The following is a 27,636-nucleotide window of genomic DNA, read 5'->3' on the forward strand; positions in this document are numbered from 1 at the left end:
ACTCAGTCACAGGGGCTGGGCGAGGTTCCTGGAGAATCCAGCTGCTGGCTGGACAGACGTGCTTTGCGGAACAGGCAGGACAAGTGCTGCTTTCCACCTCAGAGTTCAAAGGCCTGGTTGATGCCCCTCCTTGGGCCAGCCCAGCTCACGCCCTGCTACGCAAAGGAAGAAAAGCCAGAGGAGGCACTAAGGAAGAAAAGCCAGAGGAGGCAGTGCCTCGGATCACTGGGCACACAGGGCAACGGGCCGGAACTTCTGCTCAAGCCCATGGCCAAGAGCATCCAGATAGGAAACCTGCAGTGTTGGCCCCACCCAGCTCCTGGAGAAGCCCGGGGCTCCCAGGAAGTGAGCTCCAAAGATGAGGCTGCTCAAACTGCTCCTTTTCCTGGCCCCCTGGGGAGTCGCCAGAGCTGAACCAGGTAGGCCTCCAAAATGCTTTGGTTTTGTACTGTGAACCTGGGGTCGGTGGCTCTTGGAAGTGGTTCACAGGGAGCTGAAATGCTGCTAAAAACAGCAAGGTGGGAAGCTGGGGCAGGGAGGCCCCGGGGAAAGAGAGAGTGGGTGAGTGGTGGGGGTGCTCTTCGAGCCTGAAGATCTTAAGTGGAGGCCACAGCTGGCCAGGGGAGGGACACCGACTTTGCGAAGACGTGCGGGTACATAAGAACCAGCTATCTGGTAGAGGTGGAAGGTGGCAGGCAGATTCATGACTTCATTCAACAAACATGGGTTATGGGCTGTCTGCATACCACACCCAATTTCTAGGAACCCAGAATGTGTCAGAAAAGAAAGGAAACAAAGCTCCAGTCCTAGGGAAGCATTCCTTCAACTAGGGAGAAGCGGATCAAAAGACACTGGAACAAATAAATGCATGATATTCCAGGAGTAATAAGTGTTATGGAGACTAATAAAGCAGAAGAAAGGGGTGGGAGTGGGGGGTTGGGGGGGCTTAAGATGAGTGAATAGCATTTGAGTAGAGACCTGAGGCAGTGAGGGAGGGAGCATCCCTCCCTCTGGGGACATCCAGGGGACTTTCCAGTAAGAGAACATAGAAAGCACACAGGCCCTACACCTGACACTCAGGGGATGCATGTGAAGACGAGCCCGGGGCCAGAGTGGCTGGAGCAAAGTAGGCAAGGTGAATGGGAGAGATGAAGTTGAGGTTCATGGGGGTGGGGGGTGGGGTGCTGGTGTGAGCTCACATATAAACATATAGACGGTGTAAGGCCTCGGGGTTGAGTGTGACATCATTAGAGAGTTTTTAGGCAGAGCCGTGGGGTGATCTGACTCGAATAAGCTTGAAAAGGCCCCCTGGGCTATGCACTGAAAAGAGACCATAGTGAGGTAAAAGTCAGGGTGACCAACATGTCTCAGTGCACCCAAGATTTACCTAATCTTAGCACTTGAAGTTCTGTGACTTGGGTACTCCCTCAGCCCTGGGCGCACTGTGGTGGTTGGTCACGACCTGAGCCACTGTGGTAAAGGAGAAGCAGCCATGGGGAGGCTGTTGTGATCCTCCAGTGAGAGGAAACGGAGGCTTGTCAGGGTAGGAGCACGGCGGGTTGGTGACGGTCTGATTCTGGACAAGACTTGCAGGCAGATGTGGGGCAACAGGAGGACTCCAGGGTGACTCCTGGGTCTTTGCCTCCAGCTGAGAGGACAGAGTTATCATTGGCTGAGGCGTAGGAGGAGGGGATGGCGGTTTGATTATGGATGTGTCCAGTTGGAGATGCCTGTTAGAGTTCCATGAGGTAGAAAAGGAGTCAGTGGCCAGGCTGGACCCCTTAATGGTTCTCCTTAATGATCCTAGGTTGTCCTAGGTTGTCCTTTCCTGGAGTCCTGGGAAGGGACCTAACAGAGAACCCAATACCCTTTCTGTAGCTCTAGGAATGAGGTTGAAAGAGGGAGGGACAGACTCCGGGCTCTGCTCATTGCTTGTTCTGTGGGGCTCAGTTTTTCCAGGCTGGACCCCAAAAGTTGCTGGTCTCTAGGTGCTTCCGTAGTCATTGCACGCCCTCGGACACTACCCCGGAGAGGCTGGGAGCTCCGGCCAAGTGCTCTGCCGGGCATCTCAGAAGCCGGGGAGGAGGAGCACCAGTGTCTGGGGGTAGGAGACAGAGCAAAATGCCAAAGAGGGACTGGGCTCCAAATGCTGTGATCCAAATTTGGAAATACCACTGGGATGAGCCCTGAGAGTGTGTCATTCCCTGTGAGGGTGACCTGCCTGGGAGAAGGCTGAGTGGCTGTCCTCCTTCTACCCAGGAGGCAGACCCTAGTCTCCACTGAGGGACTCCAGGGCCCTGCAGGTCTGGCAGAAGGGTGGGAATGGTTGAAAGGACCTCCCACTCTCTTACTCTTTCACTTTCAATTATGCTTTCTTGGAAATCCAAATGCTACAGGGCGCCCCCAGCTCAGAGGCCTGGTGGTTAAAAAGGATCCCTCCCCCACAAATGCACGGGATGTTCATTGAGCATCATTTATGGTCATGAAAAATGCTGACAGCAGTAAGGGAAGAGCTCAGTGGATTGTGGAAAGGTTTAAGGCGATACAGCAAAACCAAGACCAATGCTGACAATTATTAAGTACTTCTTTTGTGCCAGGCACTGCCGAAGTTTTTTGCATTATACCCTCACAACAGCCTTGTCAAGTGGGGATTATTGAGGTCTCTGAGAAGTGAAACACCTTACCCGAAGTTATACATGTAGTAAGTGTCCGAGTCGGGACATGAACCCAGGTTGTACAACTTCACCCTGTTTATAAAATAATACTGTCAAAACAAAGGAACGCTGAAACAGACAAAGGAAAGAGCCAAGAAGGGTGAACATTTATTTTTTGAGACTTAGGATGGGCCAGGCCCACTCAAAAAATGAAAGAAGAAAAACCTCATTTGGTTTTTGTAGTCCCCGTAAAGCAGGTGCTATTCCCATGATACCTATTTTGCAGATGAGGCAAGTGAGAGCTAGAGGAAGCAGAACAGTTGCCCAGGGCCCCACAGCTAGGAAGTGGCAGGACCAAGTCTGTTCTCAGCTGCCTTACCCAGTATGCCCTTCGAAGGGTCTTCTTGGGATGGTGGGTTTTTTTTTTTTTTTTAAAGATTTTATTTATTTATTTGACAGAGAGAGAGATCCCAAGTAGGCAGAGAGGCAGGAAGAGAGGGAGGGGGAAGCAGGCCCCCTGCTGAGCAGAGAGCCTGCTGCGGGGCTACATCCCAGAACCCTGAGATCATGACCTGAGCCTAAGGCAGAGGCTTAACCCACTGAGCCACCCAGGCGTCCCTGGGATGGTGGATTTTTATAGGTACTATTTTTTTCTCTTTATTCCAAACTTTCTGGAATGTATACATCTATACCTTAAAAGGAAATTAAATTTTATTTATTTTCTTCTTTTAAATTTAAATTCAATTAATCAACATACGGTGTAGTATTAGTTTCAGAGGTAGAGGTCAGGGATTCATCGGGTGCGTGTAACACGCCCTACTCCTGACATCCCGTGCCCTCCACGCCCATCCCCACCCCCCCGGCCCCCGCACCCCCATTCCTCTCCTCTCCAGCCACTGTCAGTTGGTTCCCTATGGTTAAGAGTCTCTTATGGTTTGTCTTTCTCTCTGATTTCATCTTGATAAAAACAAAATTAAAATTTAGAAGAATTCCACAGCACCCGTAGGTTGAGACCCTCGGCAGAGAGCAGTCAAGCCTGTGGCCTTTGGACTTCCACTTCCTCAGCCAAGACCTTGGGTGCAGGTACATAAGAGCCAGTGGGCTCCCTCTCCTCCCACATACGGCCCTTGCCGCCCCGGGTGATCCTCCAAACTAGAGAGAAAGAGCCAAACCCTGTCCCAGGGGTTAGCATGGGGGGTTAGCACAGTAGGCTAACATTTCCCTTAACAATGAATCTGGGGGGCTGTCGTGGGGAGAGAGCCATCTGCGGGCTTAACACAGGGGGTCAGTAAATGTCGGCTTGAACCAGGGAGGCCTGTGTTTTGGAAGGCCTCAGTTTACAGGGGAGGTGATTGCTCAAGGTCAAATGCAAAGGACTAAAAGAGCAACCAGATCATCTTGTGGTGTGGGTTACACACAATTATAGAAAAAAGTCATGGAGTTGGAGAGCCTTAGAACTGGCAGGGCCTTCAGATAACTTTGCACAGTCCCGTCCTCTTACCCTCGAGGAAACAGACAGAGGCTTTGGAAGAGAAGAAGAACCGAGGCCCGCGCGGCAGACTAGCCCAGGGAATAAGCATTACTCGGGCTGGCTTGTCTGCCACACGGCCCGGGGGCCTGCTGCACGTGAAATTGCTCCTTTCATCCACACATCCGCCCCTTTGCAACTGGCACGTGATCCCCATTGTACAGATGAGGAAACTGAGACTCAGCTGGGGCAATCTCTCATTCAGGTTGCCATTGCCAGTGTGGAAGAGCCTAGATTCAAAACTAGATTTCCCTTATTCCACATTCCACACTTGCCCTTTCCAGAATAACCCCACTGCCTTAAGCCAAAAAATCTGGGTCCTACCTTTTCAGTATCTCTGTGACCTTGACTCTCTTATGTCACTATAAAATAGGATAGGGATAAGGTAGAAGGGACGCCTGGGTGGCTCAGTTGGTTAAGCCGCTGCCTTCGGCTCAGGTCATGATTCCAGGGTCCTGGGATCGAGTCCCACATCGGGCTCCTTGCTCGGCGGGGAGCCTGCTTCTCTCGTCGCTGCCTCTGCCTGCCTCTCTGCCTGCTTGTGTGTACTCTCTCTCTCTATCTCTGGCAAATAAATAAAATCTTAAAAAAAAAAAAAAAAAGAAGAGAGTTTAAATGCGATAGCTAAGTGAGATCACATACATACATTGTAATGTGCTGTAAAAGTTTAAAGGACCATTAAAAAAAAAAAAAAATCCAAGGTCAGGGAGCCCTGGGTGGCTCAGTAGGTTAAGCGTCTGCCTTCAGCTGGGGTCATGATCCCAGGGTCCTGGAATAGAGGCCCCGTGTCGGGCTCAGGGGGGCCTGCTTCTCCCGCTCCTCCTTGCTCCTGTTCTCTGTCACTCTCATTTTTCTCTCCCAAATAAACAAACAAATAAATAAAATAGTTTTTAAAAAGTTTAAAAATAAATAAACATCGAAGGTCACACTGCTAGCTAGCGACAAAGTAAAGTGCATCATGATCTTTTCTGTTCTGACACGATTTGAATCATAAGTTTGCCACTAGCTGGTTCACTTTCCTCATCTGTAAAATGGTACAATACTAGAATGTATGTCACTGATTCTGTCAGTAGAGTGCTTGGCACAGCTTCTGGCATTCAGTAGGTGCTAAATTAATAGCAGGTGTCCTCCTGCCTTCCTCTTCTTGTCTCCAATCATAAAAGTAGACTCAGCTGAAGACCTTCTTGGGCTCTAGGAATTTTTTTTTTTTCCCTAGGAATTATTTTTGCAAGTCTCCCGTCCCCATCAAGAATCACAGTTAGGGGGCACCTGGGTGTCTCAGTGGGTTAAAGCCGCTGCCTTCGGCTCAGGTCATGATCTCATGGTCCTGGGATCGAGTCCCGCATTGGGCTCTCTGCTCAGCAGGGAGCCTGCTTCCTCCTCTCTCTTTCTCTCTCTCTCTCTCTCTTTCTCTCTGCCTGCCTCTCCATCTACTTGTGATCTCTCTCTGTCAAATAAATAAATAAAATCTTTAAAAAAAAAAAAAAAAGAATCACAGTTAGGGCGCCTGGGTGGCTCAGTGGGTTAAGCCTCTGCCTTCAGCTCAGGTCATGATCTCAGGGTCCTGGGATCAAGTCCCACATTGGGCTCTCTGCTCAGCGGAGAGCCTGCTTTCCCTCTCTCTCTGCCTGCCTCTCTGCCTACTGCGATTTCTCTCTCTGTCTGTCAAATAAATAAATAAAATCTTTAAAAAAAAAATCACAGTTAAAGGATCTCACATTAGGGGCGCCTGAGTGGCTCAGTGGGTTAAAGGATCTCACATTATACGATTTTAATAAATTTTAAATACATCATTGCTTTTCAAATGAATTATAGATTTTGATGGCTGAGCTTGGGAACCAATGCACTTTTTTTCCAGCTCTCAAACATTTCCATGGGCCTTACATAGCTACAAGGCCCTGGGTCCTATATTTGTTGTCCCTTAGTGGACAAGGGGACCTGGTGACTCGTGTGATGGAGAAGGAAGACTAGGAAACTGTTTTGCCTACCCGGGGATGAAGAACAACTGAGCTCTCAGAATTTAAACTGGAGGATGAACTGTGCCCACCAGCCCTCCGCTCAGGGAGGGCCGTCCAGGAGGAGACAGGATCTGTCTTCACGTTGTTCTCAAGTCCTAGCCCTCTGCACTTTATCTGCAGAGGACAGCAGCTGAGGGGATGCAGGGGTGGCTGTGAAAAGTGGTAGCCCCTCCCCCCCATGGTGAAGGGGGGACTTGCAGGACGCCCCCCAGGGATCAGATTCAGCATACCTGCTGCTTTGCAATGCTGAGTGCCTTGGTATTTTCTCCTGTTATCTCAATTAACCCTCACATCAACCAGAAGAGATAGGGGGCACTGTTGTCCCCCTTTTACAGCTGAGTAAACTGAGGCACAGAATTGCTCATGGTCCCACAGCTAGTGGGCAGCGGAGCTGGAATTCCAAGCCAGGTTTGTGCTCTCAACTACTCACTGGAATTAATACCGAATTTATTCATATTCTCTCTCTTTTTTTAAAAAAAGATTTTTTTTCTTTTTGGTCAGAGAGCACCAGCAGGGGAGCAGCAGGCAGAGGGAGAAGCAGACTCCCCGCTGAGCAGGGGCTCGATCCCAAGACCCTGGGATCATGACCTGAGCTGAAGGCAGATGCTTAACTGACTGAGCCACCCAGGTGCCCCAATTTATTCATATTCTCAATAATTAATGAATAATAATGACAGCTACTCTTAAAACTGAAGGAACACACGAATACTTTCTTACTGTAAAAGATTCAAGCAGCATGAATCTATAAAGGCTCTTTTTTTTTTTTTTAAGATTTTATTTATTTACTTAACAGACAGAGGTTACAAGTAGTCAGAGAGGCAGACAGGGAGAGAGAAAGGAGGAAGCAGGCTCCCCACTGAGCAGAGAGTCCAATGTGGGGCTCGATCCCAGGACCCTGGAACCATGACCTGAGCCAAAGGCAGAGGCTTTAACCCATTGAGCCATCTGGGCGCCCCTATAAAGGCTCTTAATTTTAATGAGACCCCCAGGTGAGGCTTACGCACAGGAAAGTCTGAGGACATCTGGTCTCAAGAGTAAAGTGTTGCACTGCCCGATGCGCCACACCTTCTCAGTCTCTCCTGCCCCAGGGGTAGCTGCCAGGGCCCGTGGTGTACTGGGATTCTTCTCTACCAGCCCGTTCTCTCCACCATCTTATTTGCTGCTCTCAGACAAGCGGGCCAGATGTCAAACACCCCGAGGCTCAGCAAGGCTAACGGGCTTGCCAGAATTCTCAGCCAACACAAGGGAGAGCCTGGATTAGAAACCAGACAACCCACCTCCCTCAAGGGTCCTTAGACTCATCCCCTTCTCCATGATGTTTTAGAGCTTAATTCCTCACAGTCTGTGACTAATTCCGCAGAAGCCTGTGGCTCCCACTGTTTTATGCACAACATATGTGTTTTATAAAAGCCATCTTCTGGAGGCTCTGAGTCAACTTTGTGCCTCAGCTCTGGAGCCAGAGAGGGCTGGGTTTGAACCTCAGTTTCCTCATCTGTGAAATGGGCACAAGAATTCCACCTCACAGAATGGTTGTAAAGATGCAATGAGATGAGCGGGTAAAGGCACCTCAAGCGCGCGCACACGTATCACTGGGAATCCCGGGGAGGCTGGAAGGAGTTTCAGTTCTACACTCTGACTAGACCAGAGCTTGTGGGAAGAGAAGCTGACAGCCGACAGGTGAGCCTGTCAGCAGACAAGGAGTTTCTGGAGTGAAGCAATATTCCCTGGCTTCTCAGAGGGCTGACATCAAAGGGGAGGAACTACTTCCTGCTTACGGTTAGTTGAAGAAGAGCCTGCTCCAGGCGGGGGACTGGTCTTTGCTTGGTCTTCAGAGGAAGCCAGGGGACCGCATTCCAGAGAGGGCTGACCTGGCCAGCCCGGTCTCAGGCTTGGAAGCAGGTGTGACTCCCTTCCAGTCTCCATGCACAGGCTCAGCTACCAACTCTGCCCATTTACTGGTTGAAATGAGGCAGTTAGTTTCTTCGGCTTGGGATTTTCTCTGTAGGAGTAATTTCACATAGAGTGATCACAATTTGTGTGACAAGTTTGAATTCCCCCGATTATAAACAAAGACTCTTAGTTTGGGTTAAAAAAAAAAAAATGCAGGCATAGACTGTCTACAAAAAATAAATAAATAAATAAAAAGGCGCCCTTTGGGGACACCTGGTTGGCTCAGTGGGTAGAACATCTAACTCTGGATCACAGGGTAGTGAGTTCAAACCCTGTATTGAGCGTGAAGCCTACTTAGAAAAAAAAAAAAAAAAGGCACTGGTTTTACACCCTTAGCAATCACATCTTCCTGGGAGAAAATCAAGAGCCATGGGACCTCCACCATTTTGCTGTCTGATCTCAGGCATATTGATCTTAGTTAACATGACCTTAGCCTTAGTGTCCTTATCTGCAAAATGGGGATAATGATCAATACAGCTGACCCCTGAAGGACACAAGTTTGAACTGTACAGGTCCACTTATATACAGATTTTTTTATAAACATAGTACTGCAATATATTTTCTCTTCCTTATGATTTTTCTTTTTTCTCTTTTTAAAGATTTTATTTATTTATTTGAGAGAGAGAGAGATCAGTAGTAGGGGGAGGAGTAGAGGGAGAAGTGGACTCCCTGCTCAGCAGGGAACCCGACCCAGGACTTGATCCTAGGACCCTGAGATCATGACCTGTTGCAAGGCAGACGCTTAACCGTTTGAGCCACCCAGGCGCCCCCTTATGGCTTTTCTTAATAACGATTTTTTCTCTAGCTTACTTTACTGTGCAAATACAGCATATAACACATACAACATACAACGTACATGTTTATTGACTATTGATGTTATCAGTAAAGGCTTCTGGTCAACAGTAGGCTATTAGTAGTTAAGTTTTGGGGTAGTCATAAATTAATGCACAGATTTATGACTGTGTGGGCATCAGTGCCCCTAATCTGCATTGTCTGAGGGTCAACTGCCCCTCCAGGGCTGCAGTGACCGTGTAATGACCTTGGGAGGGATCCCGACTTACTTAATCAGTCATTTGCACCTTAGTGTAAACAAGGTTTAGGTGAGGAGAAGTTTTGGAGAGAGGATCAGGGGCTGGACTTGACCTTTGGATCTCTCCTAGAGCCCCAAGGGGGGTCCTGTGGCTTGTGTGGTGCCGTGGCTATCCATCCCTGAAAGCAGCCCTGGGAAGCCCTGGGTTCCCTGGCGGAAGCCAGGTTTCCTGGGTTGGGGGCGGGGCTGGGGTGTATGACTGTTGCCCCTGAGTGACACAGGAAATGCAGGAGGAAGTGACAGCAGTGATGGAGGATGAGGAAATCCCAGGCCTCACCCTGGTCGTAGCCAAAAACACAGGATTTAAGGCAGAGGCCAAATGTGGTCAGTAAGAATGGTTGAAACTACTTATCCACAGCCCCCTGCTGGGTACCGATGACAAATCCACCATGTGGCCTGTTTCTTTGTTGGGATCACACCAAGAATTTTTTTTTTTAATTTTTAAAAGAATTTATTTATTTATTTAACAGACAGAGATCACAAGGCGGAAGAGAAGCAGGCTCCCCACCGAGCAGAGAGCCCGATGTGGGGCTCGATCCCAGGACCCTGGGATCATGACCTGAGCCGAAGGCAGAGGCTTTAACCCACTGAGTTACCCAGGCGCCCCAGAAATTTTTTTTTTAAGATTTTCTTTTTAAATAATCTCTGTACCCAACATGGGGCTTGAACTCACAACCCTGAGATCAAGAGTTGCATGCTTCTCAGACTGAGCCAGCCAGGTGCTCCTCATGTCAAGAGATTTTTGACATTCTGGCAAGCCTAGGTTGGAAGCTGTGGCTCTAGTTCTGGGCTCAGAGAGGTGAAGTGACACACCCAAGGTCACACAGCTTGTAGGTGGCTCCAGAGCCTTCACCATGACTTTCCCCAAACTTAGCTTTCAGTATATGTGCTGCCGAAGCAAGCACCCAAACTTAGCTTTCAAACAAGCACGCTGCTTAGAATTGCCAAAGGATTCTTTGAGGGTCATAGAAGCCCAATCCCCTTGCTGCTGCTGGGTCCCCTGAGGTGGGAAAATGGAGAGGGTCAAAGCTCACAGGTCCTCTCAGGGCTTCCTGGGGCCAAGTCAGACCTGTGGCTCGTTCTCTGTGAACCCTGGCTTCTGAGGAAAGTGTCTCACATTTGGAGCCTGTTCTCCCCAAGCCAGGACCCCGGCTGGGCTTCCTCCCCATCCAGGCTCAGGGAGGTACCAGCATCAAAGACTGTCTCCTTTCCCCTGCAGGGAAATTCTGGCACATCTCTGACCTGCACCTTGACCCTGACTACAAGGTATCCGAAGACCCCCTCCAGGTGTGCCCATCAGCTGGCTCCCAGCCAGTGCCCAATGCAGGCCCCTGGGGCGACTACCTCTGCGACTCTCCCTGGGCCCTCATCAACTCCTCCATCTACACCATGAAGGAGATCGTGCCGGAGCCAGACTTCATCCTCTGGACCGGGTGAGAGCAGTCACAAAAGCCACCCTTCACCAGGCCCCTGCTGAGTGCCACCTGTGGGCCTGGCTCCCTCCCCAGGCCAGCTCCCTTAGTCCTCACACCGGCCCAAATTCAGAGAGGAAGGACCTGAAGCTTGAGGGAACTGTGGGTCTGGCCGATCCCCAGTCTATGCTCTTGACTCTGTCTCCTAACCTTAGTAGAACACAGCTCTCTCTGAGGCTGGGGACACAGTCAGGGCACATGTGGGTATGTGGAGAACTCCCGGATTTTATTTTATTTTATTTTTTAAGATTTATGTATTTATTAGAGAGAGAGGGAGAGGGAGAGACCCCGGCAGACTCCCTGCTGAGTGCAGAGCTCAGCAAGTGGCTCCATCCCATGGCCCTGAGCCAAAGTCAAGAGTAGAGGTTTAACAGACGGTGCCACTCAGGTGCCCCGAGAACTCCCAGATTCTAAGTCAGGGCGATGAACATTGGGGCCACTCCCAAAGGGGTTTAGGGATCCATGTGCAAGGAGGGAAGAAGGTAGGGGTGCTGAGGGTGGTCCTGGCTTTGGGACCCAGTGTCCTGGCTGCTCTGGCCTGGGGGGTTCTCACTGGTCACAGCACTGCTCTGCTGAAGGACAGCTTGTAGGGTGGGTGATTTCTCCTCAGCCGGATTCCATTTCTGCTTCTCATCCAAGGACATGCCATGAGTCCTCCGACTTCCCTCAGAACTGGCTGTCCTGTCCCTTCACTCCCTGGCTCCTTTCTCTCTCCCTCGGTGGAGCAGCCTGTCTTGCGCTCAGCCCTGGGTCGACACTGGGGAACCAGGAGGGAGGCTCACTGGCAGATGTGCGAGCTTTGCAGGGCACCTGACTCCACCTCACAGGAAGTGGTAAGCAGGGGGCTGGTGAGGAAGGCTGGCCAGTGCTCTGACTTCCTGCTCCCTCTTCCAGCCTCCTTGGACACTTGTACAGGGTGGGATTAAGCTCATGATGCCCCCAGCTGCCCCTCAGTGTGGTGTGGTAGTGACTGGGAATGACCCTGAGATGGACCCTGTGGTTGGCAGCAGGAGGCTGCAAGGCTGGACACTTCAGAAATGTGATAGTGTCGGCGCTCCTGGGTGGCTCAGTTGGTTAAGCGTCTGCCTTTGGTTCAGGTCATGATCCTGGGGTCCTGGGATCAAGTTCCACTTTGGGCTCCCTGGTGGGTGGGGAGCCTGCTTCTCCCTCTGCCTGCCACTCCCCCTGCTTGTGCCTCTCTCTCTCTCTGACAAATAAATAAATAAAATTTTGAAAGAAGGAAGGGAGGAAGGAAGGAAGGAAGGGACAGTGTCTCAGGAGAGGTCTGGGCAGCGCAGGAATCAGTCTAAGAAGAAAGTGAGCTTTAGGCTTTGACCCTGAACTCTTGCTCCCAAGACGGATTGTGCTCCAGGAGCCTCTGGATTCTCCGAGGAGGGGCCCGGGAGGAATATTCTGAAAGATGTGATGTGATCCCGCTGGGAAAGGTGACTGCCTTGGGAAATTCACGATCCTTTAACAGAAACATGATGTTTCTGGGAAATCTCTGGGGCCTTGCGATATATATGATGTTGAATGAGATGACCTCTGGGACCTTTTATCATTCAGTCTCTAAAAAGTTTGACTTCTTGGGGCAAGTTGTCATCCCTTAGGGTAACCTGTAGGAACTGGAAGTGTTTTCTGTTGTTGTTTTTTTTTTTTTTTTAAAGATTTTATTTATTTATTTGACAGATAGAGATCACAAGTAGGCAGAGAGGCAGGCAGAGAGAGAGCCCGATGTGGGGCTCGATCCCAGCCGAAGGCAGCGGCTTAACCCACTGAGCCACCCAGGTGCCCCTGGAAGTGCTTTCTAAAAGAAAGAATTAGATCCTCCAAACTAGAAATATAAAGGGCAGAGGAGTTTTGTCCTGATGTCCTTGGACCCCCTGGCCTGTCCCTGGGGTGGGCAGGGGGCTAGGCTCCTCCTGGGGCCCTAAGGAGGGTCAGAGACGCTGCATGCAGGGAGTAATGGGTATAAGTGTAGACTCTGGAGCCCCGCCGACTGGGTTCAAACCCTGGCTCCACCCCTTTGAGAATCCGCCACCTCTCTGTGCCTTGTTTCTCTGTCAAACAGGACTAACAGAACCCACATTGGAGGGTTATCATGGAGAACAAATTAGGGGATGTGAGTACAACACACAGAAAGTCCGGGGCACAAAGCAAGCCAGGTTTGCTGCTAGTAACGGTATCACTGCTACTAAGCTGATTAACTTCCTGGGGGAGGATGGAGGCAGCAGTCGCCTCACCCCGTCGGGTCCAGCTGGGTCCTCAAGCTTTATATTGTTGGGGCTCTTACCTTTTCCCTTTCTCCTCCCCTGCTCTCTGACCTTGCTGTATATTTCTTTTTTAAGTAGGCTTCATGCCTAATGTGGAGCCCAATGTGGGACTTGAACTCATGACCCTGAGATCACGACCTGAGCTGAAATCAAGAGTCAGATGCTTAACCGACTGAGCCATCCAGGTGCCCCATTTCTAAGTTGGATCCAGGAATTTAGGTCAGCAGAACAGTGTCCTAGGGCAGGTCCTGGATCTGCCATAGGATGAACTCTAAACTCTGATGCCAGCTCACAGCTCCCTAGAACCCTTGGAGAATGGAGCAGGACTCAGAGACAGCTTTTCCACCCCAAGCTCCCTGGGGACTTGCAGGTGGGACTCGAACCCCCAAGCTTCCCTCTTAACATAATAATATTAATTGCAACTTGGCAGCTACTCTTCTGCTTTTTATTTTCCTTTGTTTTTACCTATTTTAAAAAGAAAAGAGAAGAGTTTCATTGGAGCCCAAGTGAGGACAGCCACCTGGGAAATATGCTTTTTTTTAAAAAATATTTTATTTATTTATTTGTCAGAGAGAGAGAGAGTGAGAGCGAGCACAGACAGACAGAGTGGAAGGCAGAGGCAGAGAGAGAAGCAGGCTCCCTGCGGAGCAAGGAGCCCGATGTGGGACTCGATCCCAGGACGCTGGGATCATGACCTGAGCCGAAGGCAGCTGCTTAACCAACTGAGCCACCCAGGCGTCCCGGGAAATATGCTTTTTATAAGGAAGAGTGGTCCAGCTTGTCTATACTTTATGTATATCATTATTCCAGATTTATTACAGTCCCAGAAATACTCTAGATGTAGGTACCATTATTACCCCTATTTTACAGATGAGATAAGGGAGGCTCAGAGAGGTTAAGCAGGCTGCCCAGGGACCCATAGCAGGTCACTGGCAGAGACTAGGTTTGAACTCTGTCCTGCTAGACTCCCAGCTCCAGCCTGGCCCTCCCCTCATAGAGGACCCGCTCCAAGGCCTGTTTTCTCATGGCTGAGCTGTTCCTCCTTTTTCTCGGGCCCCCTCCTGAGCTGCCTGCACTAAATGAGCTCCGTGGTGTTTTGCAGTGATGACACACCTCATGTGCCCAATGAGAGGCTGGGAGAAGCTGCTGTGCTGGGAATCGTGGAGCGCTTGACCAGGCTCATCAGAGAGGTCTTTCCAGGTAAGGCCCTGCCATCTGTCCCCCGAAGCATTGCCTAAACCCCTGGCAGTGTCTTTTGGGACAACAACAACCCCTGGCAGTGTCTGTTGGGACAACAACAGCCCCAATGCTGGCCGCTGGCGAGGTCTCATAGCGATCGATCGAGGAACGTGAGCCACCCCTGCCCTGTGTTTCCACGCAGAATCCTATGAACGGAAATGCCTGCCTGACTTTCCATTCTGCCTCCTGTCCGAGCCTGCTTTACAGCGACTTACAGCCCCTTCTCAGCACCTGTAGCTATAGAAAGGCATCATTCCCGGAGGTCTCCCAGGGACTCATACGTAGCCCTACATCCTACTGCAGCCCCAGAGCTGCCATCCACCGCCCTCCAACCATCCTGGCTGCCGGGGCCTCTGGGAGATGCTGATTTCCAGCCCAGGTGTTGTTCTTGGTGCTTGCAAGGACTTCAGAGCCTAGGAGAGCAAGCAGAGCCCATGAGTGGTTAGGCAGCAGACCAATGGGACCTGACAGGCGAGTGGGACCTGATGCTGTGCTGAACCTGTTAAGCAACCTGTGCTGAACCCAAGGTGCCAGGGACCGGATCAGGCTCTCAGGCTGCCTGCTGGGGACATGTCAGAGCAGCCCACTAACCCCCAACCCCACCCCCTTGGGGTTCTGGAACAGCTGCATCCTCTAAGGTCTTAGACGCAGATCCCCAGGCCCCAGATAGGATTGATGATAATAAAAATAAGTATTAGCAGCAGCAGTAACTGCATGGATCTATGTACTGCGGACTATGTGTCAGGCACTGCTCTAAGAATACGATATGCTGTAGCTCATTGACGCTTGTGGGGCTCCTGTAGAGATGTGCTACGGCTACTTCCATTTTACTGCTGAGAAGTGTGAGCCCTGGAGTCAAGTAAACAGGTCAAGGTCATGTGGCAAGGGCGGGGACACAAATCCTTGTTTGAGCACCTATCTGACCCACTACTCCAGGAGGGGCCAGCAGCTGCAGTCACCAGCTCACACCGGTCCTCGAGGCAACCTCCTTTCCCACCTCCTTCCCTCAACCAGTTGTCTGGATGTGTCGGGAAGGCACCGATGGCTCAAAGCTAGTCAGTTCCTGGGGAGGGAGTCAAACTGAAATCCGACTCCGAGCACCCTTTTCTCTGCTCCAGAGGGGCTTCTGGAATACAAGTGAAATAATGGACAAGAAAATGCTTTACAGGGGCACCTGGGTGGCTCAGCCGGTTAAGCATCTGCCTTTGGTTTAGGTCATGACCCTGAAGTCCTGGGATTGAGCTCCTCCTCAGTCTCCTTTCCCATTGGGGAGCCTGCTTCTCCCTCTGCTTAACGCTCCTCCTACTTGTGCTCTCTGTCAAATAAATAAGTAAAATATACTAAAAAAGAGAAAATGCTTTACAACTATGAGTTCATGTACAAAGGTAAATTAGAAGAGTCTCTTGCTTATAAACACACTTGCACATTTATTGAATTTCCTAATATCAACATGCCATCGACTGTGAGATGCATCATTATTTTATGTACTATTAAGAAAAAAAATGTTGGGACACCTGGTTGGCTCAGTGGGTTAAGCCTCTGCCTTCAGCTCTGGTCATAATCTCAGGGTCATGGGGCTCTCTGCTCAGCGGGGAGCCTGCTCCCCCCTCTCTCTCTGCCTGCTGCCCTGCCTACTTGTGATCTCTCTCTATCAAATAAATAAAGTCTTTTTAAAAAAAATGTTGTTAGAGTATGACGGCGCTCGGCCTCCATGAGAAGTCACAGCCCACCTGTAGAGATGTTAAACTAAGAACATACTAGAAGAATTAAAAGGAGACAATATCTTATTTGAGAATTACAGCAACACAGGTAAAGCAGAACACTTTCCGCTTTGTAGATAAATAAGCGGAAGCACAGAGCAGTCAGGCAACTCACTGGCAAGGAGGAAGGGACGGAAGCTCGAGATTTCTGGGTGCACGTCACGTGTCACGTGTTCTTCCTGCCACGTGCCAGCTGCGTTCCCCCGGCAGTCACTGTGAACGCCGGCCCATCTTCTCCAGGACGGCTGGGCGGTGCCCTGGAGACTCCGTTTCGCGTTTGCGCAGAGCGGGGACAATCATGGTACCTGCACAGAAGGATGTTGTGAGGATTCAGTAGAGTAATCCACTCGCTCATCTAGTGAACAAATATTTTCCGAGTATCCACTAAGAGCAAGATGCCATTCTAGGAGGAGGGAACTTGGCCGTAGACTAGAGGCCAGGTCGTGCCCTCACTGGAGCTTGTGCTCATAAGGGGTTTCTCACAGTGCCCGGCACAAAGAAAACGGGAGAGTCCCCCCCTTTTCATCTGTCCTTGGAATTCCAGGGTTTTTTCTAAATGGATCCTTTTATTTATTTTTTTCAGATTTATTTATTTTACAGGGGAGGAGCAGTGGGAGAGGCACAAAATCTCAAGCAGACTCCCCTGAACGTGGCCCCAAGATCGTGACTTGAGCGGAATCAAGAGTCAGAATCTCTCTCTCTCAAATAAATAAATTTTATTTATTTATTTGACACAGAGAGAGAGAAAGAGAGCACAGCAGGGGGAGCAGTAGGCAGAGGGAGAGGCAGGCTCCCCTCTGAGCAGGGAGCCTGATGCAGGACTTGATCCCAGGACCCAAGGATCATGACCCAAGACAAAGGCAGACAACGACTGAGCCACTCAGGCAACCCCCTAACAGGATTCTTTTTTTTTTTTTAAAGATTTTATTTTATTTATTTGACAGAGAGCGAAATCACAAGTAGGCAGAGAGGCAGGCAGAGAGAGAGAGAGGGGCAAGCAGGCTCCCTGCTGAGCAGAGAGCCCAATTCGGGGCTCAATCCCAGTACCCTGAGATCATGACCTGAGCAGAAGGCAGAGGCTTAACCCACTGAGCCACCCAGCTGCCCCTCTAGAAGGATTCTTAGGCTGCCGGCAGTTATGTTGAATAGGTGAGGGTTTTTTTCCAGGCAGTTACAGAGCTGGTTTCTGGGTTGGCAAGCAATTCCTGATGGGAACCTTACGACCATCTCCTTCTGTGGGGCTTTCAGCCCTCCCAGATCTAAGTTGGTGAAAACATCTAACTCCACATGGGAGTTAGAGGCTCCTGCCTCCCTCATTGGTTCAAGGTCACTCATGCCCTGGGGACTGCCAAGTTCCTGTAAGGGCAAAACCCTGCCCTGAGCTCAGAGGAGTTGTTGTTTCTGGCCAAACACTTACTGAACAATTACTACTGGCACAGTACAGACACAGAGGTAAACTAAAAGCACGAGGAGGAAATGCATCTGAAGCACCCCCCCCCCCCCCACCGCAGTGTCATTCACAAGCCGCTCCCTCCTCTCTGACCCCCACCTCTACCCCATACACTTCCACAGCCAGTGGCTCTTCCCTTTTCTGTGACAGTCCTCCCACCTCTGATTACTGAATACCTGTCAACCCTACTGCACTTCGAGGCCCCTGGGACTGGGACTGGGTGCCTGGTTCTGGGATCTGTGCATTGGCCCAGATGAGGTGTTCAGTAAACACCTGCTGAATCACGGAATTTGTCAAACTCCTAAGGCTTCCAGAGGGAACCAGACCCCTTCCCTAACAGTAAGTGGACCTGGAACGGAATAGAACAAGAAGCTCTACATTACCACAGGGCTTTTAAGGGATGGGAAGATTATTTCGATCTTCTAGCTTCTGTCTTCTTATCTTCTCATGCTTTCTTCTGACTGGGAAACCCTTTGCTGGGAATGGAGTTAGGAACTGGAATCAGGGAACTCACTGCTCTTCCTTCCCAGGTCTGAGCCATGTTCGGCCAGATTCTACTGAATGCTGTTTTCTGCTTATCTCTATATTTCCCTCATCTGTGCTACGGCTCTTCCCATGGGCTCCCACGGTCGGTGGTGGACTGAAATGTACCAGCTCTGCCGAGCGCTTTCCCATAAACATGTTTACATGTCTCTTTTTCCTCCCAGATACCAAAGTCTACGCTGCTCTGGGAAATCATGACTTTCACCCCAAAAATCAGTTCCCAGCAGGGAGTAACAACATCTACAATCAGGTCGCAGAGCTGTGGAGACCCTGGCTCAGTAACGAATCCATCACTCTCTTCAAAGAAGGTACTTTTGGCAACTATAAGCACTTCCTTGTCTGCCCAGGTCTCATAGAATTTTGTCCTTACCAAGACCCCAGAAAACGGGTACCAATTTTATCCCCATTACACAGATAAGGAGATAGAGGCTTGAAGATGTCGAGTCCCTTGGTGAAGATCAGCCAACCTAGAGGTGGCCAGCTTGGGAGCAGACTTTGGGGCTGACTCCATGTGCTCAGTGGCTCTAGGGAGGATCATAACGGACAATTTCCTGAGCATTTACTGGGTGCCAGGCACCACTCTCGGCACATTCCAAGACTCCTCATGGAAACAAGGAAGGGGAAGCAACCTCTGCTTCAGGCAGCATTTCCCACCCTTTGTGCTACTGACATCTTGGGTTGGATAATTCATCGTGGGGGCCGTCAAGGATGCGGGATACGAGGGACACCATCGCCGTAACCCCAAATGTCTCCAGACGCTGCCAAATGTCCCCCCGGGGAACAAAATCAGCGGCTGAGAGCCACTGATCCAGAGACACACCAGTCCAAGGGGACCCTGGCTGCTCTCTTGCCTGTCCTCAGTCACAGCGGGTCAAACCCAAACAGAAACTGGTTGATGTAGTCCATGGAGATCAGTTTCTTTCTTTCTATTTTTTTTTTTTAAGATTTTATTTATTTCTTTAACAGAGACATAGCGAGAGAGGGAACGCAGAATGGGGAATGGGAGAGGGAGAACAGGTTTCCCATGGAGGAAGGAGCCCAATGCGGGGCTCAATCCCAGGACCCTGAGATCATGACCCAAGCCTGAAGCAGATGCTTAATGACTGAGCCACCCTGGCACCCCCGGAGATCAGTTTCTAGGACAGAGAGTTGAGCGAACAGGGTTGACAGTGGATCTGGAGGGACAAACACATCTTACTGTTCTTCACATTATAGAAAGGGAGAAACCCAAGCACAGAGAGGTGAAGTAAAAATGTTCCCAAGCTGCACAGCTAGGTGCGGGAGCCAGGACTGGAGCCGGGGCAGCGGGCCCCCAGAGCCTCTGGTCTTCTCACCGTGGTCCTCCTACGGGCAAGACGGGAAGGGAGGACGCCGGGGCAGGAGACGCTGGGAGCGAAGTTGGGGGGGCATGGAGACGTGTCTCATCAGAGGCAGGGGACCCTTCAGATTCTCCCTGGCTGTGATGCTGTAGGTGCCTTCTATTCTGAGAAGTTGCCAGGCCCGAGTGGGGCCGGGCGAATTGTGGTCCTCAACACCAACCTGTACTACAGCAACAACGAGCAGACGGCTGGCATGGCAGACCCAGCACAGCAGTTCCAGTGGCTGGAAGACGTGCTGACCCGTGCATCCCGAGCTAAGGAGATGGTAAGGGCTCCCATGTCCACCTGCTACCCTCTCTGGGGTCACCTCCTGAGCCAGTGTCCCACCTCTGCACAAGCTCAGCTACTCCCTTGAGGGGCCTCTATCCCTGAAGATCCTTCATCAGCCTGGCACCAGGAAGGGGCTTCTTTTTCCAGCCTCACGACAGCCTGGGAAAAAGAGAGGGGTCCTTGGGGGGGGGGTGGTGCTTAGCACGTGCGAAGGCACGGAGGTGGGAAACACCCGGTAAAATCGTGGTTGGCTCTGCCTTTGGCTCAGGTCGTGATCTCAGGGTCGTGGGATCGAGCCTCACCATTGGGCTCTCTGCTCAGCGGGGAGCCTTCTTCCTGCACCTCCTCTGTCTGCCTCTCTGCCTGCTTGTGACCTCTGTCTGTCAAATAAATAAAATCTTAAAAAAAAAAAATCATGGCTGGGTCTTCAGAGCACTGGCATCAGCCAGGGGGCAGGCTTGAGGGGGTATCTTGGAGCCTGTCTGCTTGCCTCTGGCAAGAGGGGCCGGTGTTGAGAGGTGGACGTGAAGGGTTGGGGAGGGCATCCCTGAGCCCCTCCTGGGCACCCCCTCCGTGCAGGTGTACATAATTGGCCACGTGCCCCCGGGCTTCTTTGAGAAGACACGGAACAAAGCGTGGTTCCGGGAGGGCTTTAACAAGGAGTACCTGAAGGTGATCCGGAAGCACCATCAAGTCATCGCAGGGCAGTTCTTCGGCCATCACCACACCGACAGCTTCCGGATGTTCTACGATGACGCAGGTACTTACTGTAGAGGACAGCGGCCAACCCATACCCGCCTCCTCCTCTTGCTGGCCTCTCTCTCAGTCCCGCGGTCTCTCTCCTGAAAGGTGACCCCATCAGTGTCCTGTTCCTTACCCCTGGAGTCACCCCGTGGAAAACCACCTTACCTGGAGTGGTCAATGGGGCCAACAATCCCGGCATCCGGGTATTTGAATATGACCGAGCCACACTGAGCCTGCAGGTCAGGAGCCCAGGGTCTGCTGGGGCTGGAGGGGGAGGATGGGGAGGGACCTGAATGTATCACCGCCTTGCCTGATCCTTCCAGCTTAATCCTCCCTCTTCTAGAGCTCTGGTTCCCTCGAGCCACTCCGGATCCTGCAACAAACTCAGAAAATTCTTTGTCCCCAATTCTCCGTTCAGCCTAGATCATAGCCTACCCGGCCTCCCTACCTCTAGCTCTGTGCCCTGCTGTAGTTCATCTACTACACATTACAGAAGGCTCTAAGACCTTCCATGGCTCCCCAGTGCCCACAAGATAAGCTGGATCTCTTTGGCCTGGTGTTCAGGGCCTCCCGCAGCATGACTTTATGCCCACTGCCCGCCTATGCCTACACTGACAAGACCTCAGCCAAAGCAGACCTCTGACTCACCGAGCCACCCCTCATCTCCTGGGCTGGGCTTGTTACTGTTGACATGGCAAAGAAACAGTATTCCCTAATTTATTTAACAAAAGGTACTAAGTAAGCATCTACCATGAGCGGGGCCCTGTGCTGAGCTCAGGAGATACGTAAGTGAAGGGTGACAAAGTCACTGCTGACCTGGAGCTGGCATTCTCCCAGGAGACACACGCAGTAGTATCCTATCCCATAGTAGACATTGTGAAAAGGAACGTTTAGTGTGACGTGGAGAGAAGCACTAAGGACAAAGAGTGAGGGGGCAGGTGTCACCGTTATTGAGTGTGTGTGCACACGCACATGCGTGCTGTGAGACAGGTGGGACAGAAGTTCACCCATAGGATGACATGTGAGTTCTGAGTAGATGGAGGAAGGGAGCCATGTAGGCATATGGGGAAGGCAGAGGACAGAGCAAGTCAGAGGCCCTGGGTAGGACTGTGCTTTTGGTGAGTGTCTGGGAGGAGCGTGGAGGTCGTGGCTGCAGAGGGAGGCACAGGCGGAGGGTGGGAGAGACGAGGTCAGATCCTGTCAGCTGTAATTAGGACTCTGGATGTGGAGGGTTTGGGACGGATGAAATATTCTGACTTACACAATTTTACAAAATCCCCCCACCGCCGGCTAGCCGGCTCTGCAGAAGAACAGGCTGTAGGGGGCAAGGGCAGAAACGGGGGTGGGGGTTACGGGAAGGGTGAGGTAGGAGGTGACCACAATTACCACCGAGAGGTGACGCTGGCACAGGCCGGGGGGGGGGGTGCAGCGGGACAGCGAGAAGCCCCAGATCCTGGATGTCTGCTGAAGGCAGAGGAGACAGGATTTTTGGGGACTGGATGAGGGCGAGAGAGAAAGAAAGGAGCCAGGGCTTTGGCCTCAGCGCCTGGAGGGGTGAAGCTGCCCTTTACTGAACTGGGATCACCGTGGGAGGAGCACGTTTCAGAGGAAGAGCAGAAGTCTGGTGTGGGACCTGTTCACTTGGGGAGGTCTAAATGGTGTCCCAGTGAAAATGCCCAGCAACGAGGCAGCCGGGTATTCAAGTTGGAGGCCCAGGAAGAGGTGGATATAGAGACTTTTAATTGGGTGCTTGAGAGAGGACATTTAAAGCCAGGGACTAGACCAGATAACCGAGGTCCTTGACTCCAGAGTAAGTGTACATGGAGGAGACGTCTGAGGTCTTTGAAGAGTGTGGTCTGTTGTCCATATGGGCACCCAGAGGGCCTTAGCAGAGGAGTCACCGGCTGGTTCCTCCCCCCCCCCCCAACACGCCTTCTCAGGGAGGGAGTCACACAGACCTGGGTTTGAATCCTGGCTCCACCACTCATGAGATTTTTTACCTCTTCCCACCTCCGCTCATCTGTAAAATGGGAGTACCAGTCCCTCACAAGGTTTGGAGAGGACCAAATGGAATAACATAATGTGCCTCTGGGGAGGCTGCCCTCCATACATGGCAGTTCCTCTTACCCCACTTCTAGTGACAAATTTAAGTGGAAAGCATCAGACAGATAAGCCTTTCAAGATTCTAGTTCCGAAGATGCATCTGATCCTAGGAGTCCTGGGTGTATCCCAAACCCTCGGCAACCACAATTCCACAACCTCTTTCAGCCAGGCACTCCATGCCATTTCTTTAAGTTGTTTTTTATCCATTAATTCTGTAAATATTTACTGAGCCCTGTAGGACCCTGGACAAATGAATTAACCTCTTTAGGACTCAGTGTCCTCATCTGTGAAATCACGGTAATACGGGCAGTTACTCCATTAGCATACCAGGCATACCCGATTAAGTAGGAAATGCTCGCCAACAGCAGTCACTGTTAGAGCTATAAAGAATCAGGGGGGGGGGGAATGCAAGGTGTAGGATTGGAGGTTGGGTGGAAACTGCCAGCTGCTCAGGGCCGGCCCTCCTCACGCCCTCTCTCCAGGACGTTGTGACCTACTTTGTGAACCTGAGCCAGGCGAACGCGCAGGGGACTCCACTCTGGGAGCTCGAGTACCGGCTGACCAAGGCCTACGCGGTGCCTGACGCAGGCGCCCGCTCCATGCACGCGGCGCTGGGCCGCATCGCCGGCGATCCCGGGGCGCTGCAGCGCTACTACGTCTACAACTCGGTCGGCTACGACCGCGAGGCCTGCGACCAGGCCTGCCGTGCCGAGCACGTGTGCGCGCTGCGCGAAGTAGCCTTCGACGCATACGCCGCCTGCCTGCGCGCCCCCGGCGCCGCGCCCGCGCCCGGGCTCGCGCTCCTGCTGGCGGCGCTGCTGGGCCTGCGCGCGCTGCTCGCGCCCTGACGTCGGGCGCCCGCCGGCCGCTTCCCCGCAGAGTCTTGCCGCCACCCCGGCCCGGCGTCTGCAGCGGGAACCCGCGTGGAGCAGCAGCCTGGGCAGTAAATGAAGCGCCGAAGACCTTCCCCGTCCCCAGCACATTATTTTCCCCCAAGTTTCCTCCAAAACACAGTGCTCCTCGAGCATCTCATTCTGTGCGTTTTCCCTTTTCATATGTTTCATGTTTACTGCGACTCCTGTAGAGTGACTGAATAGTTACTGAACAGAGTAAGATGAGCCATAGGGAAGATACGCCTGAGGGATCCCGTGTCCTCGTCCGTCCCCCCACTCCCCCGCCCGCACGCGAGGCACACTCGGTTTGCGAAGTCCCGCAATCCGGTTCTGCAACAACGCGGACGCGAGGGATCGCGGTCCAGCCCCGGGCGCTACGCCCTGAGCCACTGCCGTCGTCTCGGGCCTTCTCTTGCCTCAATTGCAATTAGACGGCCGCCGCGCTACGGAAGGGCGGTGTGGCCGCGCCCGGCCGTTGCGGGCCTAGCGGTCCTCGGGGCTCAGCGGGGCTGCACGCGAGTGCCCTGCGCAGGTTGCTGGGCCGCAGCCGGGGGCGGCCTTCCGGGACGCAGGCTGACAGGGGCGTGTGGGGACCGCGGGCGCCGTCTGCCGCGGGGTCCGCGGGCCTTGCTCCTCCCCGGACGGGGCGGGACGGGGAAGTCCCGCCCAGGAGGCCCCGGCCCCGGGCGGCCCCTAGGCCTGCGCCCGCCTCCTTCCTGCCGTGGCGACCCCGGGCGGGGAAGGCGGGTCCGAACCTAGAGGAGAAGGTACGCGAGAGGCTGGCGGGTTATGCCTTGGTTACCCCGCGCCGCGCTCCTCTGGGACGTGGTCCTGGGCTTTTTGGGCACCGCCGCCTTCCTGATCGACCTGGGCGCCGACCTGTGGGCCGCGGGCCAGTATGTGCTCAGCGGCCGCTACCTGTGGGCCGCGCTGGTGCTGGCGCTCCTGGGCCTCGCCTCGGTCGCACTGCAGCTCTTCAGCTGGGTTTGGCTGCGCGCCGACCCCGCTGGCTTGCACGAATCGCAGCCCCCCGGCCGCTGCCTGGCGCTGCTGCACCTCCTGCAACTGGGCTACCTGTACAGGTGAGCACCACGCCCTCGGAAGGGGGTGGGGGGCGGAGCCCGCGGCCCCTGGAGCCGCGCCCCTAGCCGCGGGGGGGAACCCTGACACTGGGGAGGGGTGGGAAGGAGAAGCTCGGGACCCAGGAGAGGAAGCTAAGCCCTTGTGGGAACTTCTGCTTACAGGTGAGCTCCCCGCCTCTAAGAAAGAGGGGCCGGCTGACGGCCCTCAGAACCCAGCTACCCTACCCCCGTGGCACTAGGGAAGAGACTGAAGCCCAGAGAAGAAAACGAGGCACATGATTTGGAGTCAGACCTGTCTGGGCTCCAGTCCTAGCTAATTTACCCTCTGCGGCCTCATCCCTGCCTCATTCCTCCTCTGTGAAATGGCAACAGGAGTGTAGACACAGGTCTGGCCAGCTGGCCTGTTGTGGGAAGCGAAGGCAAGAGCCCAGTGTGCCTCACTTGGTGCTCTGGGCTCTTGGTGGACTCTAGTGTAACAGCCGACCCCTGACCTGTTCCATCCAAAAAATGTTCCTTTTTGTTGTGGGTGGGCCTTCCTTGGGCAAGTCCCTTGAGCCCTCTGGGTCTCAGTTTACTCATTGTTCCAGTGGATTTGGTTGTAGCACCTGCTTCTGTTTGGTAGGGATTAAAAGAAATAAGGGATTGAATTGCTTCGGCGCAGAGTAAGCCTTCAACAAATGTCAGCCGGCTTGATTCCCCGGGTCACCGGGGAGGGTTGGGAGCTCTGACCCTCAGAACAGAGCTTGTCCTCTCAAGCCCTCTTTCCCAGTTTCCTTCTCCCCACCCCACCCTCTGATCCCCAGAGCAAGCAAGAGCTCAGCGACGGGGTCTGACTCAGGGGTCTGACTCAGCTGTGTCCCCTGAGCCAGCCAGGGCTGGGCATAGGCTGGGTTCCAGAAAGTCTGTGTGGGTGGTACTCCTCAGATCCGCAGGGCCCGCTAGAGATGAAGAAGCTGAAGCTAAGGGATGAGAGTCTTGCGGTGGGGTCAGGACACACTGTGCTCTGGGTTGGGATGGGGCGACTGGAGCCAGGATCTGCTCTTGAATCCATTCTGCAGATTCTCTCCAGATCTTGCTTTGACAAAGCTGCATTGAGTCTCCAGGAGGGGACAAGACGAGCTTTGAGTATTGCGGTTTTGCCTGAGGGACTGCAAGGGCCTCCTTAAAATGCCGGGTGGGCAGAAGGAGAGCAATTGTTAACAGTCCTGGTGGCCTCGAGGAGCCCTGAATCTGTAACTGTGTCCTCTCTTGTCCCATTTCTTTCTTTCTTTCTTTCTTTCTTTCTTTTTTTTTAAAAGATTTTATTTATGGGGCGCCTGGGTGGCTCAGTGGGTTAAGCCGCTGCCTTCGGCTCAGGTCATGATCTCAGGGTCCTGGGATCGAGTCCCGCATCGGGCTCTCTGCTCAGCAGGGAGCCTGCTTCTCTCTCTCTCTCTCTCTCTGCCTGCCTCTCCATCTACTTGTGATTTCTCTCTGTCAAATAAATAAATAAAATTAAAAAACAAAAAAACAAAAAAAAAACTTTAAAAAAAAAAAAAGATTTTATTTATTTATTTGACAGAGATCACAAGTAAGCAGAGAGAGAGGGGGAAGCAGGCTCCCCGCTGAGCAGAGAGTCCGATGTGGGGCTCAATCCCAGCCAGGACCCTGGGATCACAACCAGAGCCGAAGGCAGAGGCTTAACCCACTAAGCCACCTAGGTGCCCCTCTCGTCCCATTTCTGCTGAGCAGGAGGCAGACAGCCTTTACTGAACTTTGGTTTTGAAAATGGGGTGTCTGTTCCTCCTTTGGACTGAGGCAGGGGCCTTAGGGGACCCGGGCAGAGGCTCCTGCTGAGGGAGAGCCCCAACCTGGGCCTGCCACCCCTGCTCCTTAATGTCCTGTCAAGTCCATCCAGGGGAAGTGACAGTAAATGTCTGGTGAATGACCTGGCTCTGAGGGAATGGGCTCACCTCCCAGTGGCCAACTGAGATCAGTTCTGGGTGGGGGAGATCGTGGTACATGTTCCACTACTCCCTACATGCTGATGGGTCACCCAGGCCTGACTGCCTAACCTCTGGACTCCCTTAACTCTGTGTCTGTCTCCATGTCCATCACACTGGACAGTCCTCTTAAATGACCCTATCCTTCCCGTCTAACCCCTCCTCCCCTTCCACTCCTTCATAGCCAGAGAGATCTTTCTGCAGCACAATCTGACCTATGTTGCCTGTACTCAGGAGCTCTCAGTGGCTCCCCTTCCCCCACAGGGTCCTAAGAAAATCTTAGGCTTTCTAAAAAAAAATTGAGACCTGTCACTTGGGGCAATTTCATAGCATGCCTTTGAAATTCACACAGTTTTGGGTCCAAATCCTGTTTCTACCATTTCTTAGCTCTTCGGTTTTGTGTCCCCATCTGTCAAGTGGGGATGTTGTAAGGGGGAAATGAGACAGGGTTTGGGATGACCCGGGGACATCCTGGCCAGTCCAAGTGGTGGCAGTTGGTACCCATCCCCATTCTACGGTGAAAGAGTTGGGTGAGGTTAAGTTACTTGTGCCCAAGGCCCCGCAGCATGTGAGTGACGAGCTAGGATTAGAGCCCGCCTCCATCTACACAGTGGGAGAGGGGAGGCCGAACACAGAGCACACTAACCTGGCCCCTGGGGGCCTCTGGACCCGCCCTGCCTAGGTGCGTTCAGGGGCTGCAGCAGGGGCTCCTGGTGTGGCAGCAGGAGGCGCCCTCTGAGTTTGACCTGGCTTATGCCGACTTCCTGACCATGGACATCAGCATGCTGCGGCTCTTCGAGACCTTCTTGGAGACGACGCCACAGCTCACGCTGGTGCTGGCCATCATGTTGCAGAGCGGCCGGGCCGAGCCCTACCAGTGTGAGTGATGGGCCGGGGGCCGGTTCCCCCTTTATGGTGTCGGGGAGCTGCCGATGAGTGTCAGGAGGGTTTTCATTCTTTTCTAAAGGCTGCTTGGAAAACAGGAGGATGTCCCTTAGGTAAATGTGTGTTCAATCTGGAAGCTACTCCTTAGCCTTCCGAGTGAGGACCAGTGACTAGTGTGGCGGCCACGGGGGTTAAGAGGCTGCCGTAGGGCTGGCGCTGTGCAGAGCACTTTGCCGACCATACTGCTCCCACGCATAGCGGCCCTAGGGGCTGGCATTGGCTCCGTCCACAGGACACGAGAGGAACGAGGTGCAGAGGTGA

General features: G+C 52.6%; 2 protein-coding genes and 1 long non-coding RNA gene across 7 annotated transcripts in view; 2 read left to right on the top strand and 1 right to left on the bottom strand.

Moving 5' to 3' along the window:
* LOC131810118 (uncharacterized) lies at positions 1-24,419 on the bottom strand. Of its 5 annotated transcripts, none has more exons than XR_009345416.1 (8): positions 24,285-24,419; positions 20,536-20,634; positions 20,293-20,468; positions 19,929-20,006; positions 17,818-19,785; positions 16,100-16,289; positions 2,685-2,747; positions 1-155 (listed from the first exon to the last, which is right to left on the bottom strand). It is a non-coding gene; the product is annotated as an uncharacterized LOC131810118 (long non-coding RNA). The 5 variants fall into 5 exon arrangements; XR_009345414.1 differs by lacking the exon at positions 24,285-24,419 and adding an exon at positions 24,122-24,237; XR_009345415.1 differs by having other exon boundaries at positions 20,293-20,634.
* On the top strand, positions 259-23,513 carry SMPDL3B (sphingomyelin phosphodiesterase acid like 3B). The gene is made up of 8 exons (XM_059137741.1): positions 259-419; positions 10,460-10,673; positions 14,088-14,185; positions 18,142-18,285; positions 19,449-19,621; positions 20,206-20,386; positions 20,476-20,609; positions 22,956-23,513. The coding sequence occupies exons 1-8, from the start codon at positions 359-361 to the stop codon at positions 23,319-23,321; spliced, it is 1,371 nt and encodes a 456-aa protein (XP_058993724.1). The 5' UTR covers positions 259-358; the 3' UTR covers positions 23,322-23,513.
* The window catches only part of XKR8 (XK related 8), a 6,325-nt gene continuing 2,844 nt past the window's right edge, over positions 24,156-27,636 (top strand). The window contains exons 1-2 of the mRNA XM_059137742.1: positions 24,156-24,448; positions 27,113-27,309. Of these exons, the coding sequence (XP_058993725.1) occupies positions 24,156-24,448; positions 27,113-27,309 (490 nt within the window). The remainder of the gene's footprint in view (positions 24,449-27,112; positions 27,310-27,636) is intronic.

Source organism: Mustela lutreola, chromosome 10 (genome assembly GCF_030435805.1).
Source record: "Mustela lutreola isolate mMusLut2 chromosome 10, mMusLut2.pri, whole genome shotgun sequence".
In the NCBI taxonomy this organism is placed as follows: Eukaryota; Metazoa; Chordata; class Mammalia; order Carnivora; family Mustelidae; genus Mustela; species Mustela lutreola.